Source organism: Oncorhynchus mykiss, chromosome 28 (assembly GCF_057628025.1).
Source record: "Oncorhynchus mykiss isolate SJ-2025 chromosome 28, ASM5762802v1, whole genome shotgun sequence".
Lineage (NCBI taxonomy): Eukaryota > Metazoa > Chordata > Actinopteri > Salmoniformes > Salmonidae > Oncorhynchus > Oncorhynchus mykiss.
In genome coordinates, this window is record NC_143049.1 from 42,052,028 (window position 1) to 42,068,660 (window position 16,633).

Genomic DNA, 16,633 nt, shown 5'->3' on the forward strand with positions numbered 1-16,633 from the left:
GTTGTCCGGGCTATGGGAGGGTTTGGGGGGGCTTTACTTGGCTTATCGCTCTCTAGTGACTGCTTGTGGCGAACCAGGAATCTGCAGGCTGACTTCGGTCGTCAGGTGAACGGTGTTTCCTCCGACACATTGGTGGCTTCCAGGTTAAGCGGGCGGGTGATAAGAAGTGTGTTTTGGCGAAACATGTTTCGGAGGACGTATGATTCGACCTTCGCCTCTCCCGAGCCCGTTGGGGATGTTGAAGCGATGAGACAAGATCGTAATTGGATATCACGAGATTGGGGAGAAAAAAATAATAATCATATTGAAGATGCTCAGTATATCAAAGGATTAAACTAAAAACATGAACAACTTCATAGTTAAGAACGCTATATAACAGTATAGAGGAACATAAAATGGATTCTAGAATAACCACCACTCCCTAGAAACACACACCCTTATTGGAACAACCCTTGAATAGTTTTTCAGAATTCACTGATAAATTGGAAAATTAAAGGCATAGAAACCATAAATGACGTGAAATAAATTGAAAAGCCAGAATTGAAAAGCCATTTTGGACCAATGTTATACATTTTCAAATATATGCAACTTCTGCCGGGCGCCTGCAAGCTGACTTCGGTCGCCAGCCGGACGGTGTTTCCTCCGACACATTGGTGCGGCTGGCTTCCGGGTTAAGCGAGCAGTGTGTCAAGAAGTAGTGCGGCTTGGCAGGGTCGTTTTTCAGAGGACGCAGGGCTCTCTACCTTCGCCTCTCCTGAGTCCATACAGGGAGTTGCAGCGATGAGACAAGACTGTAACTACCAATTGGATACCATGAAATTGGGGTGAAAAATGTGTAAAAGTACAAAAAAAATATATTTTACAAAAAGAAAATGAAAGAAAATAAATAAGTAATTAGTTACAATAAATTTAGAACACAAAATGGTCACCTGGAAGTTTTTGGGCATCGGAGAAATATTGAGGGAATCCTATTTTAGTCATCAAAAGATACTCATATGATAGGTAAGATGTAGAAAACCTGCAGAGAGCCTTTCCAACTGACAATCTCTTAGAAGAAAAGATAAACTATCAAATATAAATTGGAATGTTAAAAACATAAAAAATTAACTAATATTGACACAAGATGAAGTGTTGGAATATAACGAATGAAAATCTATACTTAATCCAGTATAAATTAATATATAGAATTTATTATACAAGAGAAAAAAATCTAAGGCACAATGGCAGAATAATGCCTCAAGTGTACTAACAGTGACTCAATAATTCATGCCTTCTGGGAGTGCGATAAAGTCCAATAGTTATGGGCAGAGGAGTTAGAAAGCTGTCTCTCAGAAGTTTTACAATGTAAGATTACTTTTAATGTGTCCATCTGCATATTTCAAGACTTGGCACATGAGGGTGCGGTGAGATACCCCGATGGATTGGACATATATTATATCCTTCTCTTATATCGCAGACGCTATTACTTAAATACTGGAAGTCAAATGATAGCCCAACGTAAAGAGAACGGAAGAATAAAAGGATTTATTATTTGAAGGTTGATAGAAATCTGGCTACAGACAGAAACATAGATAGTCTTACAAGTATTAGAAACAACATTGGGTGTTGGTATGGAAGGAACGTGGGTCTGAGCAAGCGGGAATTCATTCATAGTTAGTTGAAATGTACACTACATGGCCAAAAGGCTCGTCAAACATCTCATTCCAACATCATGGGCATTAATATGGAGTTTGTGCCTCCATTGCTGCTATAACAGCCTCCACTCTTCTGGGAAGGCTTTCCACTAGATGATGGAACATTACTGCAAGGACTTGCTTCCATTCAGCCACAAGAGCATTAGCGAGGTCGGGCGATTAGGCCTGGCTCGCAGTCGGCGTTCTAATTCATCCCATTCGTTGGGGTTGAGGTCAGGGCTCTGTGCAGGCCAGTCAAGTTCTTCCACACCGATTTCAACAAACCATATCTGTATGCACTTTGTGCACGGGGGCATCGTCATGCTGAAACAGGAAAGGGCCTTCCCCAAACTGTTGCCACAAAGTTGGAAGCACAGAATCATATAGACTGTCATTGTATGCTGTAGAGTTAAGGTTTCCCTTCACCATAACTAAGAGGCACAATCTATGAAAAACAGCCCCAGACCATTATTCTTCCTCCACCAAACTTTACAGTTGTCACTATGCATTCGGGCAGGTAGTATTCTCCTGGCATCCGCCAAACTCAGAATCGTCCATCAAACTGCCAGATGGTGAAGCGTGATTCATCACTCCAGAGAACGTGTTTCCACTGCTCCAGAGTCCAATGGCAGTGAGCTTTACACCACTCCAGTTGACGCTTGGCATTGTGCATGGTGATCTTAGGCTTGTGTACGGCTGCTCAGCCATGGAAACCCATTTCATGAAGCTTGCGACAAACAGTTATTGTGCTGGCGCTGCTTCCAGAGACAGTTTGGAACTCTGTAGTGAGTGACAACTGATTTTTACATGCTTTAGCCCTCGGCAGTCCCGTTCTGTGAGCTTGTGTGGCCTACCACTTAGTGGCTGAGCCGTTGTTGCGCCTCGACATTGCCACTTCACAATAACAGCACTAACAGTTGACCGGGGGCAGCTCCAGCAGGTCAGAAATGTTACAAACTAACTTGTTGGAAAGGTGGCATACTATGAACGTGCCACGTTGAAAAGTCACTGAGCTCTTCGGGTACGGGCCATTCTACTGCCGATGTTTGTCTATGGAGATTGCATGGATGTTTGTCTATGGAGATTGCATGGCTGTGTGCTGAATTTTATACACCTGTCAGCATTGGCCATGTAGTTGTTTTTGTCTATGTACAGTGCCTTGCGAAAGTATTCGGCCCCCTTGAACTTTGCGACCTTTTGCCACATTTCAGGCTTCAAACATAAAGATATAAAACTGTATTTTTTTGTGAAGAATCAACAACAAGTGGGACACAATCATGAAGTGGAACGACATTTATTGGATATTTCAAACTTTTTTAACAAATAAAAAACTGAAAAATTGGGCGTGCAAAATTATTCAGCCCCTTTACTTTCAGTGCAGCAAACTCTCTCCAGAAGTTCAGTGAGGATCTCTGAATGATCCAATGTTGACCTAAATGACTAATGATGATAAATACAATCCACCTGTGTGTAATCAAGTCTCCGTATAAATGCACCTGCACTGTGATAGTCTCAGAGGTCCGTTAAAAGCGCAGAGAGCATCATGAAGAACAAGGAACACACCAGGCAGGTCCGAGATACTGTTGTGAAGAAGTTTAAAGCCGGATTTGGATACAAAAAGATTTCCCAAGCTTTAAACATCCCAAGGAGCACTGTGCAAGCGATAATATTGAAATGGAAGGAGTATCAGACCACTGCAAATCTACCAAGACCTGGCCGTCCCCCTAAACTTTCAGCTCATACAAGGAGAAGACTGATCAGAGATGCAGCCAAGAGGCCCATGATCACTCTGGATGAACTGCAGAGATCTACAGCTGAGGTGGGAGACTCTGTCCATAGGACAACAATCAGTCGTATATTGCACAAATCTGGCCTTTATGGAAGAGTGGCAAGAAGAAAGCCATTTCTTAAAGATATCCATAAAAAGTGTCGTTTAAAGTTTGCCACAAGCCACCTGGGAGACACACCAAACATGTGGAAGAAGGTGCTCTGGTCAGATGAAACCAAAATTGAACTTTTTGGCAAAAATGCAAAACGTTATGTTTGGCGTAAAAGCAACACAGCTGAACACACCATCCCCACTGTCAAACATGGTGGTGGCAGCATCATGGTTTGGGCCTGCTTTTCTTCAGCAGGGACAGGGAAGATGGTTAAAATTGATGGGAAGATGGATGGAGCCAAATACAGGACCATTCTGGAAGAAAACCTGATGGAGTCTGCAAAAGACCTGAGACTGGGACGGAGATTTGTCTTCCAACAAGACAATGATCCAAAACATAAAGCAAAATCTACAATGGAATGGTTCAAAAATAAACATATCCAGGTGTTAGAATGGCCAAGTCAAAGTCCAGACCTGAATCCAATCGAGAATCTGTGGAAAGAACTGAAAACTGCTGTTCACAAATGCTCTCCATCCAACCTCACTGAGCTCGAGCTGTTTTGCAAGGAGGAATGGAAAAAAAGTTCAGTCTCTCGATGTGCAAAACTGATAGAGACATACCCCAAGCGACTTATAGCTGTAATCGCAGCAAAAGGTGGCGCTACAAAGTATTAACTTAAGGGGGCTGAATCATTTTGCACGCCCAATTTTTCAGTTTTTGATTTGTTAAAAAAGTTTGAAATATCCAATAAATGTCGTTCCACTTCATGATTGTGTCCCACTTATTGTTGATTCTTCACAAAAAAATACAGTTTTATATCTTTATGTTTGAAGCCTGAAATGTGGCAAAAGGTCGCAAAGTTCAAGGGGGCCGAATACTTTCGCAAGGCACTGTATGTTTATGTCTATTGTAAAGAAAAAAGGAAAGAACCATCAGACTGGCGCAGCGGTCTAAGGGAGAGCCACTACAGACCTGGGATTGATCCCAGGCTGTATCACTGCCGGCCCTGACCGGGAGATCCATGAGGCGGCGCACAATTGGCCCAGCGTCGTCCGGGTTAGAGGAGGGCTTGGCCCAGCGTCGTCCGGGTTAGGGGAGGGTTAGGCCCAGTGTCGTCCGGGTTAGAGGAGGGTTTGGCCCAGCGTCGTCCGGGTTAGAGGAGGGTTTGGCCCAGCGTCGTCCGGGATAGAGGAGGGTTTGGCAAGCTGACTTCGGTCGCCAGTTGTACGGTGTTTCCTCCGACACATTGGTGCGCCGAGCTTCCGGGTTAAGCGAACAGTGAGTTAAGAAGCAGTTCGGCTTGGCAGGGTCGTGTTTTAGAGGACGCATGGCTCTCGACCTTCGACCTCTCCCAAGTCCGTACGGGAGTTGCAGCGATGGGACAAGACTGTAACTACCAATTGGATATAAAAGACAATTATAAATAAAAAAGGTAAAAAATACTCTAATAAAATATCACGAAAAAAACTCTCATTGAAAGATTCAGTGAAAGTTTTTTTTGTATTATTAAAAAACTAAAATGTCCATCGTCTGAGCGTTAATAAGACCTCCCAGGAAACGTTCAAGGAACCAGAGTAAACCAGTGTTCACAGATCCTCCCTGCAAACTAAAAATAAACGTTTCCAGAACTGGCGAAATGTTCACTTCTGTTCTCAGAATGTTTAAAAAGACGTTCAGTTTATACAGGTCAGGAAACGTATAGCTTTGTTCCCACAACCAATGTGAAACCAAAAACGTACGTTCCCACAACTTTCATGGAACCAAATGTGCTAGCTGGGAAAGCCTCAAAACCTCAATCTACAGTGACTCAAAACAAAAACATAGGTAGGCCTTCCTACAATCACGATCAAGAAAACAGTTCTGGTAATTTATTTGTTGACAGGTGCTTTCTTTAGATGTGATGTGAGCACACGCACGCACGCACGCACGCACGCACACACACACACACACACACACACAGGTGCTTTCTTTCGCCTTGACGTGAGCACAGTCACCAGAGGGACCAGTCACGGTGTCTACTCACCATCATGGCTATGAGAGCACAGACATAGCTCTGCTTCATAATGAACCTGAACACGGTTACAACAGCATTCACTCTGCCCTCCTCCTCCTCCTGTTCCTCCTCCGCTCCATCCATCCCAGAAGTCTCTTCTCGCAGGGTTGGACTGAAGTCACACATTCCTTCATCCTTCTCTGTTTAGATAAAGACACACAGATACTTCATATAGTACAATACCTACAGTATATACAGGGTGATATAGTACAGTATATACAGGGTAATATAGTACAGTATATACAGGGTGATATAATACAGTATATACAGGGTGATGTAGTACAGTATATACAGGAGATATAGTACAGTATATACAGGAGATATAGGGGTGATATAGTACAGTATATACAGGGTGATGTAGTACAGTATATACAGGAGATATAGGGGTGATATAGTACAGTATATACAGGGTGATATAGTATAGTATATACAGGGTGATATAGTACAGTATATACAGGGTGATATAGTACAGAATATACAGGGTGATATAGTACAGTATATACAGGAGATATAGGGGGATATATTACAGTATATACAGGGTGATATAGTACAGTATAGTACAGTATATACAGGGTGATATAGTACAGAATATACAGGGTGATATAGTACAGTATATACAGGAGATATAGGGGGATATATTACAGTATATACAGGGTGATATAGTACAGAATATACAGGGTGATGTAGTACAGTATATACAGGAGATATAGGGGTGATATAGTACAGTATATACAGGAGATATAGGGGGATATATTACAGTATATACAGGGTGATATAGTATAGTATATACAGGGTGATATAGTATAGTATATACAGGGTGATATAGTACAGTATATACAGGGTGATATAGTACAGAATATACAGGGTGATATAGTACAGTATATACAGGAGATATAGGGGGATATATTACAGTATATACAGGGTGATATAGTACAGTATAGTACAGTATATACAGGGTGATATAGTACAGAATATACAGGGTGATATAGTACAGTATATACAGGAGATATAGGGGGATATATTACAGTATATACAGGGTGATATAGTACAGAATATACAGGGTGATGTAGTACAGTATATACAGGAGATATAGGGGTGATATAGTACAGTATATACAGGAGATATAGGGGGATATATTACAGTATATACAGGGTGATATAGTATAGTATATACAGGGTGATATAGTACAGTATATACAGGGTGATATAGTACAGAATATACAGGGTGATATATTACAGTATATACAGGGTGATATAGTACAGGATATATCGGCGAAAAGTGGGCATCCCAAATGGCAAATCTATTCCCTATATAATGTAATACTTTTGACCAGGCCTCAGTTTACAAAAAAATGTCCTCCATGCAGAATTTTTTTATTTTATTTTTAATTACAATATGAATTGTGCTGACGATTATAATTTCACTCGTCCCATCTACTCGGCCTGTATATTTAAAATGTTACAATGGGTTTGCTCACAGCACGTGTCTTGCGAGAATAGACTTTTGCCCCAGTGTTTGTACAGTAAAACTCACCTGTCATGTTATTGATTTGGTCCATTTCATACTGTGGGGTGGAGTACAGGTCCTGGTGGACCGGTCCATTTTCGGTCCAGTCTAGGGTGGAGATGTAGTCAAAAGACGTCTCCTTGGACTTTGCAACCAACCCCTGTGGAACAACACAGCCACAATATGGACTATGGTTAGAGCCCAGAGGTTTTCCTTGTCATGTGAACATTCATATGCATCATAGGCTGCGGTCCTCTGTAGCTCAGTTTGTAGAGCATGGTCCTCTGTAGCTCGGTTTGTAGAGCATGGTCCTCTGTAGCTCAGTTTGTAGAGCATGGTCCTCTGTAGCTCGGTTTGTAGAGCATAGTCCTCTGTAGCTCAGTTTGTAGAGCATAGTCCTCTGTAGCTCGGTTTGTAGAGCATAGTCCTCTGTAGCTCAGTTTGTAGAGCATAGTCCTCTGTAGCTCGGTTTGTATAGCATAGTCCTCTGTAGCTCAGTTTGTAGAGCATAGTCCTCTGTAGCTCAGTTTGTAGAGCATGGTCCTCTGTAGCTCGGTTTGTAGAGCATGGTCCTCTGTAGCTCAGTTTGTAGAGCATAGTCCTCTGTAGCTCAGTTTGTAGAGCATGGTCCTCTGTAGCTCAGTTTGTAGAGCATGGTCCTCTGTAGCTCGGTTTGTAGAGCATGGTCCTCTGTAGCTCGGTTTGTAGAGCATAATCCTCTGTAGCTCAGTTTGTAGAGCATAGTCCTCTGTAGCTCAGTTTGTAGAGCATGGTCCTCTGTAGCTCAGTTTGTAGAGCATGGTCCTCTGTAGCTCAGTTTGTAGAGCATGGTCCTCTGTAGCTCAGTTTGTAGAGCATGGTCCTCTGTAGCTCAGTTTGTAGAGCATGGTCCTCTGTAGCTCAGTTTGTAGAGCATAGTCCTCTGTAGCTCAGTTTGTAGAGCATGGTGCTTGCAACACCAGGATAGTGGGTTTGATTCCAGGGACCACCCATATGTAAAAAAAAAAAATAATAATAATTAAAAGTACGCACGCATGACGGTAAATCGCTTTGGATCAAAGCCTCTGCTAAATGCCATATATTATATATCACACACTAAAGTATGTGGACACCCCTTCAAATGAGTGGATTCGGCTACTTCAGCCACATCAGTTGCTGACAGGTGTATAAAATCGAGAACACAGACATGCGATCTCCATAGACGAACATTGGCAGTAGAATGGCCTTACTACTGAAGAGCTCAGTGACTTTCAACGTGGCACCGTCATAGGATGCCACCTTTCCAACCAGTCAGATTGTCATATTTCTGCCCTGCTAGAGCTCCCCCGGTCAACTGTAAGTGCTGTTATTGTGAAGTGGAAACAGCTCGGCCACAAAGTGGTAGGCTACACACGCTCACAGAACAAATTCTGAAGTGCTGAAGTGTGTAAAAATTGTCTGTTCTTCGGTTGCAACACTCACTATTGAGTTCCAAACTCAGTGCAATAGAGATTGCATCATCTGTGGATCTATTGGGGCGGAATGCAAATTGGAGTGGGTCTAGGGTTTCTGGGATAATGGTGTTGATGTGAGCCATGACCAGCCTTTCAAAGCACCGTAGCACTACAGACGTGAGTGCTACGGGTCGGTAGTCATTTAGGCAGGTTATGGTGGTCTGGTTGGTATTACAGACTTAGTCAGAGACAGGTTGAAAATGTCAGTGAAGACACTTGACAGTTGATCAGCGTATGCTCGGAGTACACGTCCTGGTAATCCGTCTGGCCCTGCGGCTTTGTGAATGTTGACCTGTTTAAAGGTCTTACCCACTTCGGCTACGGAGAGCGTGATCACACAGTCTTCCGGAACAGCTGGTGCTCTCATGCATGTTTCAGTGTTGCTTGCCTCGAGAATAGAAGTAGAATAGAATAGAAGTAGTTTCGCTCGTCTGGTAGGCTCGTGTCACTGGGCAGCTCGCGGCTGTGCTTCCCTTTGTAGTCTGCAAGCGAAAGAGCTGGTGTAGTACGATACAATCTTAGTCCTGTATTGATGCCTGTTTGATGGTTCGTCGGCGGGCATACCTACCTCTATAGGTTCCTGAAGCCAGAGGTGTACGATGATGGATGAGATCTCAAACAGACTGGAGGGAGAGGAAGGGGGAGAGAGAAAGTTACCTACCTTTATGGGTTCTTTCTCAATGTTGTTACATACCTCTATGGGTTGTATTTCTATGTTGTTATACATACCTCTATGGGTTGTATCTCTACGCCGTTACCTACCCTGTCTATGGGTTGTATTTCTATGTTGTTACCTACCCTGTCTATGGGTTGTATTGCTATGTTGTTACCTACCCTGTCTATGGGTTGTATCTCTATGTTGTTACCTACCCTCTCTATGGCTAGTATCTCTATGTCGTTACCTACCCTGTCTATGGCTAGTATCTCTATGTCGATACTTACCCTGTCTATGGGTTGTAATCTCTATGTTATTACCTACCCTGTCTACGGGTTGTATCTCTATGTTGTTACCTACCTCTATAGGATCCTGGAGCCAGAGGCGTATGAGAGATACCAGGGTGTTACCTACCTCTATAGGTTCCTGGAGCCAGAGGAGTATGAGAGTGGCCAGGGTGTTACCTACCTCTATAGGTTCCTGGAGCCAGAGGCGTATGAGAGTGGCCAGGGTGTTACCTACCTCTATAGGTTCCTGGAGCCAGAGGCGTATGAGAGTGGCCAGGGTGTTACCTACCTGTATAGGTTCCTGGAGCCAGAGGCGTATGAGAGTGGCCAGGGTGTAGTACAGCAGCAGCAGCATAATGGGGTTAACAAAGTGGTGCCAGGCCAGATCAGGGTTAACTATCATCCTCCACGTGGAGGAGCAGTCAGTCTGGATGATGGATGAGATACCGAACAGACTGGAGTGAGAGGGAGGGGGAGGGAGAGGGAGAGGGGGAGGGGGAGGGGGAGGTAGAGGGAGAGGGAGAGGTAGACGGAGAGGGGGAGGGAGAGGGAGAGGGAGAGGGGGAGGTAGACGGAGAGGGGGAGGTAGAGGGAGATGGAGAGGGGGAGGTAGAGGGAGAGGGAGATGGAGAGGGGAAGGTAGAGGGAGAGGGAGAGGGAGAGGGAGAGGAGGAGGGAGAGGGAGAGGGAGAGGGAGAGGGGAAAGGTGAGGGAGAGGAAGAGGAGGAGGAGGAGGGAGAGGGTGAGGGAGAGGGAGAGGGAGAGGGGGAGGTAGAGGGAGATGGAGAGGGGGAGGTAGATGGGGAGGGGGGGGTAGATGGGGAGGGGGAGGAGGGGAGAGGGAGGTAGAGGGAGAGGGAGAGGGGGAAGGGGAGGGAGAGAGCGAGAGACAGAGAGACATATTATTGAACTTGCAGCACCTCGATATATAAAAGTTACATACATTTGCAGTATAGTTGAGGCAATTTTAAATGCACATTTTGTTTGTAAAGACTAAAAGTGACAGAAAATGTTACAGCACTGTGGCTCTTTTTTGTTTCTTTTTTTTGTTTTTATTTCACCTTTATTTAACCAGGTAGGCTAGTTGAGAACACCTTTATTTAACCAGGTAGGCTAGTTGAGAACACCTTTATTTAACCAGGTAGGCCAGTTGAGAACACCTTTATTTAACCAGGTAGGCTTGTTGAGAACACCTTTATTTAACCAGGTAGGCCAGTTGAGAACACCTTTATTTAACCAGGTAGGCCAGTTGAGAATACCTTTATTTAACCAGGTAGGCCAGTTGAGAACACCTTTATTTAACCAGGTAGGCCAGTTGAGAACACCTTTATTTAACCAGGTAGGCCAGTTGAGAACACCTTTATTTAACCAGGTAGGCCAGTTGAGAACACCTTTATTTAACCAGGTAGGCCAGTTGAGAATACCTTTATTTAACCAGGTAGGCCAGTTGAGAACACCTTTATTTAACCAGGTAGGCCAGTTGAGAACACCTTTATTTAACCAGGTAGGCCAGTTGAGAACACCTTTATTTAACCAGGTAGGCCAGTTGAGAACACCTTTATTTAACCAGGTAGGCCAGTTGAGAACACCTTTATTTAACCAGGTAGGCTAGTTGAGAACACCTTTATTTAACCAGGTAGGCCAGTTGAGAACACCTTTATTTAACCAGGTAGGCCAGTTGAGAACACCTTTATTTAACCAGGTAGGCCAGTTGAGAACACCTTTATTTAACCAGGTAGACCAGTTGAGAACACTTTTATTTAACCAGGTAGGCCAGTTGAGAACACCTTTATTTAACCAGGTAGGCCAGTTGAGAACACCTTTATTTAACCAGGTAGACTAGTTGAGAACACCTTTATTTAACCAGGTAGACTAGTTGAGAACACCTTTATTTAACCAGGTAGGCCAGTTGAGAACACCTTTATTTAACCAGGTAGGCCAGTTGAGAACACCTTTATTTAACCAGGTAGGCCAGTTGAGAACACCTTTATTTAACCAGGTAGGCCAGTTGAGAACACCTTTATTTAACCAGGTAGGCCAGTTGAGAACACCTTTATTTAACCAGGTAGGCCAGTTGAGAACACCTTTATTTAACCAGGTAGGCCAGTTGAGAACACCTTTATTTAACCAGGTAGGCCAGTTGAGAACAAGTTCTCATTTACAACTGTGACCTGGCCAAGATCAAGCAAAGCAGTGCGACACAAAAAACACAGAGTTACACATGGAATACACAAACATACAGTCAAAAATACAATAGAAAAAAAATATATATATACAGTGTGAGCAAATGAGGTAAGATAAGCGAGGTAAAGGCAAAAAAAAAGGCCATGGTGGAGAAGTAAATACAATATAGCAAGAAAACACGGAGTGATAGATGTGCAGAAGATGAATGTGCAAGTAGAGAGACGGGCGCAAAGGAGCAAGATAAATAAATAACAGTATGAGGATGAGGTAGTTGGATGGGCTGTTTACAGATGGGCTATATACAGGTGCAGTGATCTGTGAGCTGCTCTGACAGCTGGTGCTTAAAGTTAGTGAGGGAGATATGAGTCTCCAGGGTCAGTGATTTTTGCAATTCGTTCCAGTCATTGGCAGTAGAGTACTGGAAGGACCGGCCAAATCAGGAATTGGCTTTGGAGGTGACCAGTGAGATATACCTGCTGGAGCGCGTGCTGCGGGTGGGTGCTCCTATGGTGACCAGTGAGCTGAGATAAGGCGGGGCTTTACCTAGCAGAGACTTATAGATGACCTGGAGCCAGTGGGTTTGGCGACAAATATGAAGCGATGGCCAGCCAACGAGAGCATACCGGTCGCAGTGGTAGGTAGAATATGGGGCTTTGGTGACAAAACAGATGGCACTGTGATAGACTGCATCCAAATAGCTGAGTAGAGTGTTGGAGGCTCATTTGTAAATGACATCGCGAAGTCAAGGATCTGCAGGATAGTCAGTTGTACGAGGGTATGTGTGGCTGCATGAGTGAACGATGCTTTGTTGTGAAATAGGAAGCAGATTCTAGATTTAATTTTGGATTGGAGATGCTTAATGTGAGTCTGAAAGGAGAGTTTACAGTCTAACCAAACACCTTGATATTTGTAGTTGTCCACATATTCTAAGTCAGAACCGTCCAGAGTAGTGATGCTAGACGGGTGGGCGGGTGCGGGCAGTAATCGGTTGAAGAGCATGCATTTAGTTTTACTTGTATTTAAGAGCAGTTGGAGGCCACGGAAGGAGAGTTGTATGGCATTGAAGCTCGTTTGGAGGTTAATTAACAGTGTCCAAAGAAGGTATCACGAATGGTGTCGTCTGCGTAGAGGTGGATCAGAGAATCACCAGCAGCAAGAGCGACATCATTGATGTATACAGAGAAAAGAGTTGGCCCGAGATTTTAACCCTGTGGCACCCCCATAGAGACTGCCAGAGGTCTGGACAACAGGCCCTCCGATTTGACACACTGAACTCTATCAGAGTAGTAGTTGGTGAACCAGGCGAGGCAGTCATTTGAGAAACCAAGGCTCTTGAGTCGGAATGTGATAAGAATGTGGTGATTGACAGAGTCGAAAGTCAGGTCGATGAATACAGCTGCATAGTATTGTCTCTTATCGATGGAGGTTATGATATCGTTTAGGACCTTGAGCGTGGCTGAGGTGCACCCATGACCAGCTCGGAAACCAGATTTCATAGCAGAGAAGGTACGGTGGGATTCGAAATGGTCGGTGATCTGTTTGTTAACTTGGCTTTCGAAGACCTTAGATAGGCAGGGTAGGATAGATATAGGCCTGTAACAGTTTGGGTCTAGAGTGTCTCCCCCTTTGAAGAGGGGGATGACCGCGGCAGCTTTCCAATCTTTGGGGATCTCAGACGATACGAAAGAGGGTTTGGCTGGTAATAAGGGTTGCAACAATTTCGGAAGATCATTTTAGAACGAGAGGGTCCAGATTGTCTAGACCAGCTGATTTGTAGGGGTCCAGATTTTGCAGCTCTTTCAGAACATCAGCTATCTGGATTTGGGTGAAGGAGAAATGGGCAGGCTTGGGCAAGTTGCTATGGGGGGTGCAGGGCTGTTGACCAGGGTAGGGGTGGCCAGGTGGAAAGTTTCCTAGCCTCAGTGCAGTGGGCAGCTGGGAGGAGGTGCTCTTATTCTCCATGGACTTTACAGTGTCCCAAAACTTTATGGAGTTTGTGCTGCAGGACGCAAATTTCAGTTTGAAAAAGCTAGTCTTAGCTCTCCTAACTGCCTGTGTATATTGGTTCCTAATGTCCCTGAAAAGTTGCATATCGCAGGAGCTATTTGATGCTAATGCAGTACGCAGACAGGATGTTTTTGTGCTGGTCAAGGGCAGTCAGGTCTGGAGTGAAGCAACGGGCTATATCTGTTCCTGGTTCTACATTTTTGTGAATGGGGCATGCTTATTTAAGATGGAGAGGAAAGCACTTTTAAATAATAACCAGGCATCCTCTACTGATGAGGTCAATATCCTTCCAGGATACCCGGGCCAGGTCGATTAGAAAGGCCTGCTCGCTGAAGTGTTCTAAGGAGCGTTTGACAGTGATGAGGGGTGGTCGTTGGACAGTGATGAGGGGTGGTCGTTCGACAGTGATGAGGGGTGGTCGTTGGACAGTGATGAGGGGTGGTCGTTTGACCGCAGACCCATTACGGACGCGTTGCTAACCATCCAAGGTGGTGCACCCTGAAGTCATAGTAGCAACTGAAGATCTGTCATCAAACAGAGGCATGGCAGCCTGGGTACATGTAGAGCAACTCACCTAATGCAGTCATTTAAAAAGAAAGAAAGAAAGAAAGTTCTTTCCAGTATCTAACCTGATGTAGCTGTCCTCTGGATGGATGAACTCGTGGAAGAACTGAAACTGATAGAGGTAGAGGACGACCAGGTGTCCAGCGCTGAATATGGCCATGAGGACACACATACAGCTGAAGATGAGGGTGTCGAAGGTCCGGCAGAACGACCACCACGTACACAGGAACAGGAACACGAAGAAATAGACCGCCGACGTCAGGGAGGGCAGAATTATACCTTAAAAATACACAGACATTTATAAATCAATTCATCAATCAATCAACCAATCAATAAGTAGACTGCCGAGTTCAGGGGGGGGGGGGGGCAGCATGATACCTGGTGGAAAAATAATAAGCATTCAGATAAGAAATATGACCAGAAGTTTATTTACAGCAAGCTACACTGTGGGTGAGATGTGAGCATTCAGATATAACAGAGAAGACCAGAAGTTTTTCCTCTGACCCCGTGACCTGACTAAGACAATCTCTGGGCCCTATTTTCACTATAGTCATATTTAAGAAATGTAATAGCACTCATGAAGAAGGGTTTGAACACAGTAAGATAGTTGGAGGCTGATTCTACCACTGAAAGACACTGACCTGTTAGCCCTAGTAGTATGGTGACCACCACTTTCCCTGCGGTGGTGATCAGATTCCCAATGATCTCCTTCACTTTGGACGCCACGGCAGCGACGCAACCCAGAATCTTCATCTTGGTGCTCTCCTCTTCCTCCTCCTCTTCTTCCTCCTCCTCTTCCTCCTCCTCCTCATCTTCCTCCTCCTCAATTTCTTCCTCCTCTTCTCCGGCCTCGTACCCAGCCTCAAAGTTTTCATCCAACAGGACATTGTCATCAAGGCTAAGATCTTTCTCTTCAACCTGGTTGGTAGACAGAGAGTTCAAAGTTCACAGTGTGCCGAAACGATTCAGAGCCAATCCAAAATGGATTCATACTTGTTCCTGCAAAAACCAGCACCTGGTTCTAGACACACTGCGGTGCCCAGGCTTTTATTTGGTATTTCTTTCAACAATTCAGTGTATAAAGAAAGGGATGGCCAAACCTCCTCATGAATAACTACTAGTTAGAGGAGGCCAAACCTCCTCATGAATAACTACTAGTTAGAGGAGGCCAAACCTCCTCATGAATAACTACTAGTTAGAGGTGGCCAAACCTCCTCATGAATAACTACTAGTTAGAGGTGGCCAAACCTCCTCATGAATAACTACTAGTTAGAGGTGGCCAAACCTCCTCATGAAGAACTACTAGTTAGAGGTGGCCAAACCTCCTCATGGATAACTACTAGTTAGAGGTGGCCAAACCTCCTCATGAATAACTACTAGTTAGAGGTGGCCAAACCTCCTCATGAATAACTACTAGTTAGAGGTGGCCAAACCTCCTCATGAATAACTACTAGTTAGAGGAGGCCAAACCTCCTCATGAATAACTACTAGTTAGAGGAGGGCAAACCTCCTCATGAATAACTACTAGTTAGAGGTGGCCAAACCTCCTCATGAATAACTACTAGTTAGAGGAGGCCAAACCTCCTCATGAATAACTACTAGTTAGAGGAGGCCAAACCTCCTCATGAATAACTACTAGTTAGAGGTGGCCAAACCTCCTCATGAATAACTACTAGTTAGAGGTGGCCAAACCTCCTCATGAAGAACTACTAGTTAGAGGTGGCCAAACCTCCTCATGAAGAACTACTAGTTAGAGGTGGCCAAACCTCCTCATGAAGAACTACTAGTTAGAGGTGGCCAAACCTCCTCATAGAGAACTACTGGTTAGAGGTGGCCAAACCTCCTCATAGAGAACTACTGGTTAGAGGTGGCCAAACCTCCTCATGGATAACTACTAGTTAGAGGTGGCCAAACCTCCTCATAGAGAACTACTGGTTAGAGGTGGCCAAACCTCCTCATGGATAACTACTAGTTAGAGGTGGCCAAACCTCCTCATAGAGAACTACTGGTTAGAGGTGGCCAAACCTCCTCATGGATAACTACTAGTTAGAGGTGGCCAAACCTCCTCATGAAGAACTACTAGTTAGAGGTGGCCAAACCTCCTCATAGAGGACTACTGGTTAGAGGTGGCCAAACCTCCTCATAGAGAACTACTGGTTAGAGGTGGCCAAACCTCCTCATAGAGAACTACTGGTTAGAGGTGGCCAAACCTCCTCATAGAGAACTACTGGTTAGAGGTGGCCAAACCTCCTCATGGATAACTACTAGTTAGAGGTGGCCAAACCTCCTCATGAAGAACTACTAGTTAGAGGTGGCCAAACCTCCTCATAG

At 44.5% G+C, this 16,633-nt stretch overlaps 1 protein-coding gene across 1 annotated transcript in view; it reads right to left on the reverse strand.

Annotated features, from left to right (window-relative positions):
* LOC110508253 (piezo-type mechanosensitive ion channel component 2) overlaps positions 1-16,633 on the reverse strand; it is a 210,139-nt gene that overhangs the window by 140,801 nt on the left and 52,705 nt on the right. Inside the window, exons 6-10 of the mRNA XM_090225642.1 lie at positions 14,944-15,220; positions 14,368-14,581; positions 9,621-10,002; positions 7,140-7,272; positions 5,577-5,746 (exon numbers count right to left, since the gene is read on the reverse strand). Coding sequence (XP_090081768.1) covers positions 5,577-5,746; positions 7,140-7,272; positions 9,621-10,002; positions 14,368-14,581; positions 14,944-15,220 — 1,176 coding nt within the window. The remainder of the gene's footprint in view (positions 1-5,576; positions 5,747-7,139; positions 7,273-9,620; positions 10,003-14,367; positions 14,582-14,943; positions 15,221-16,633) is intronic.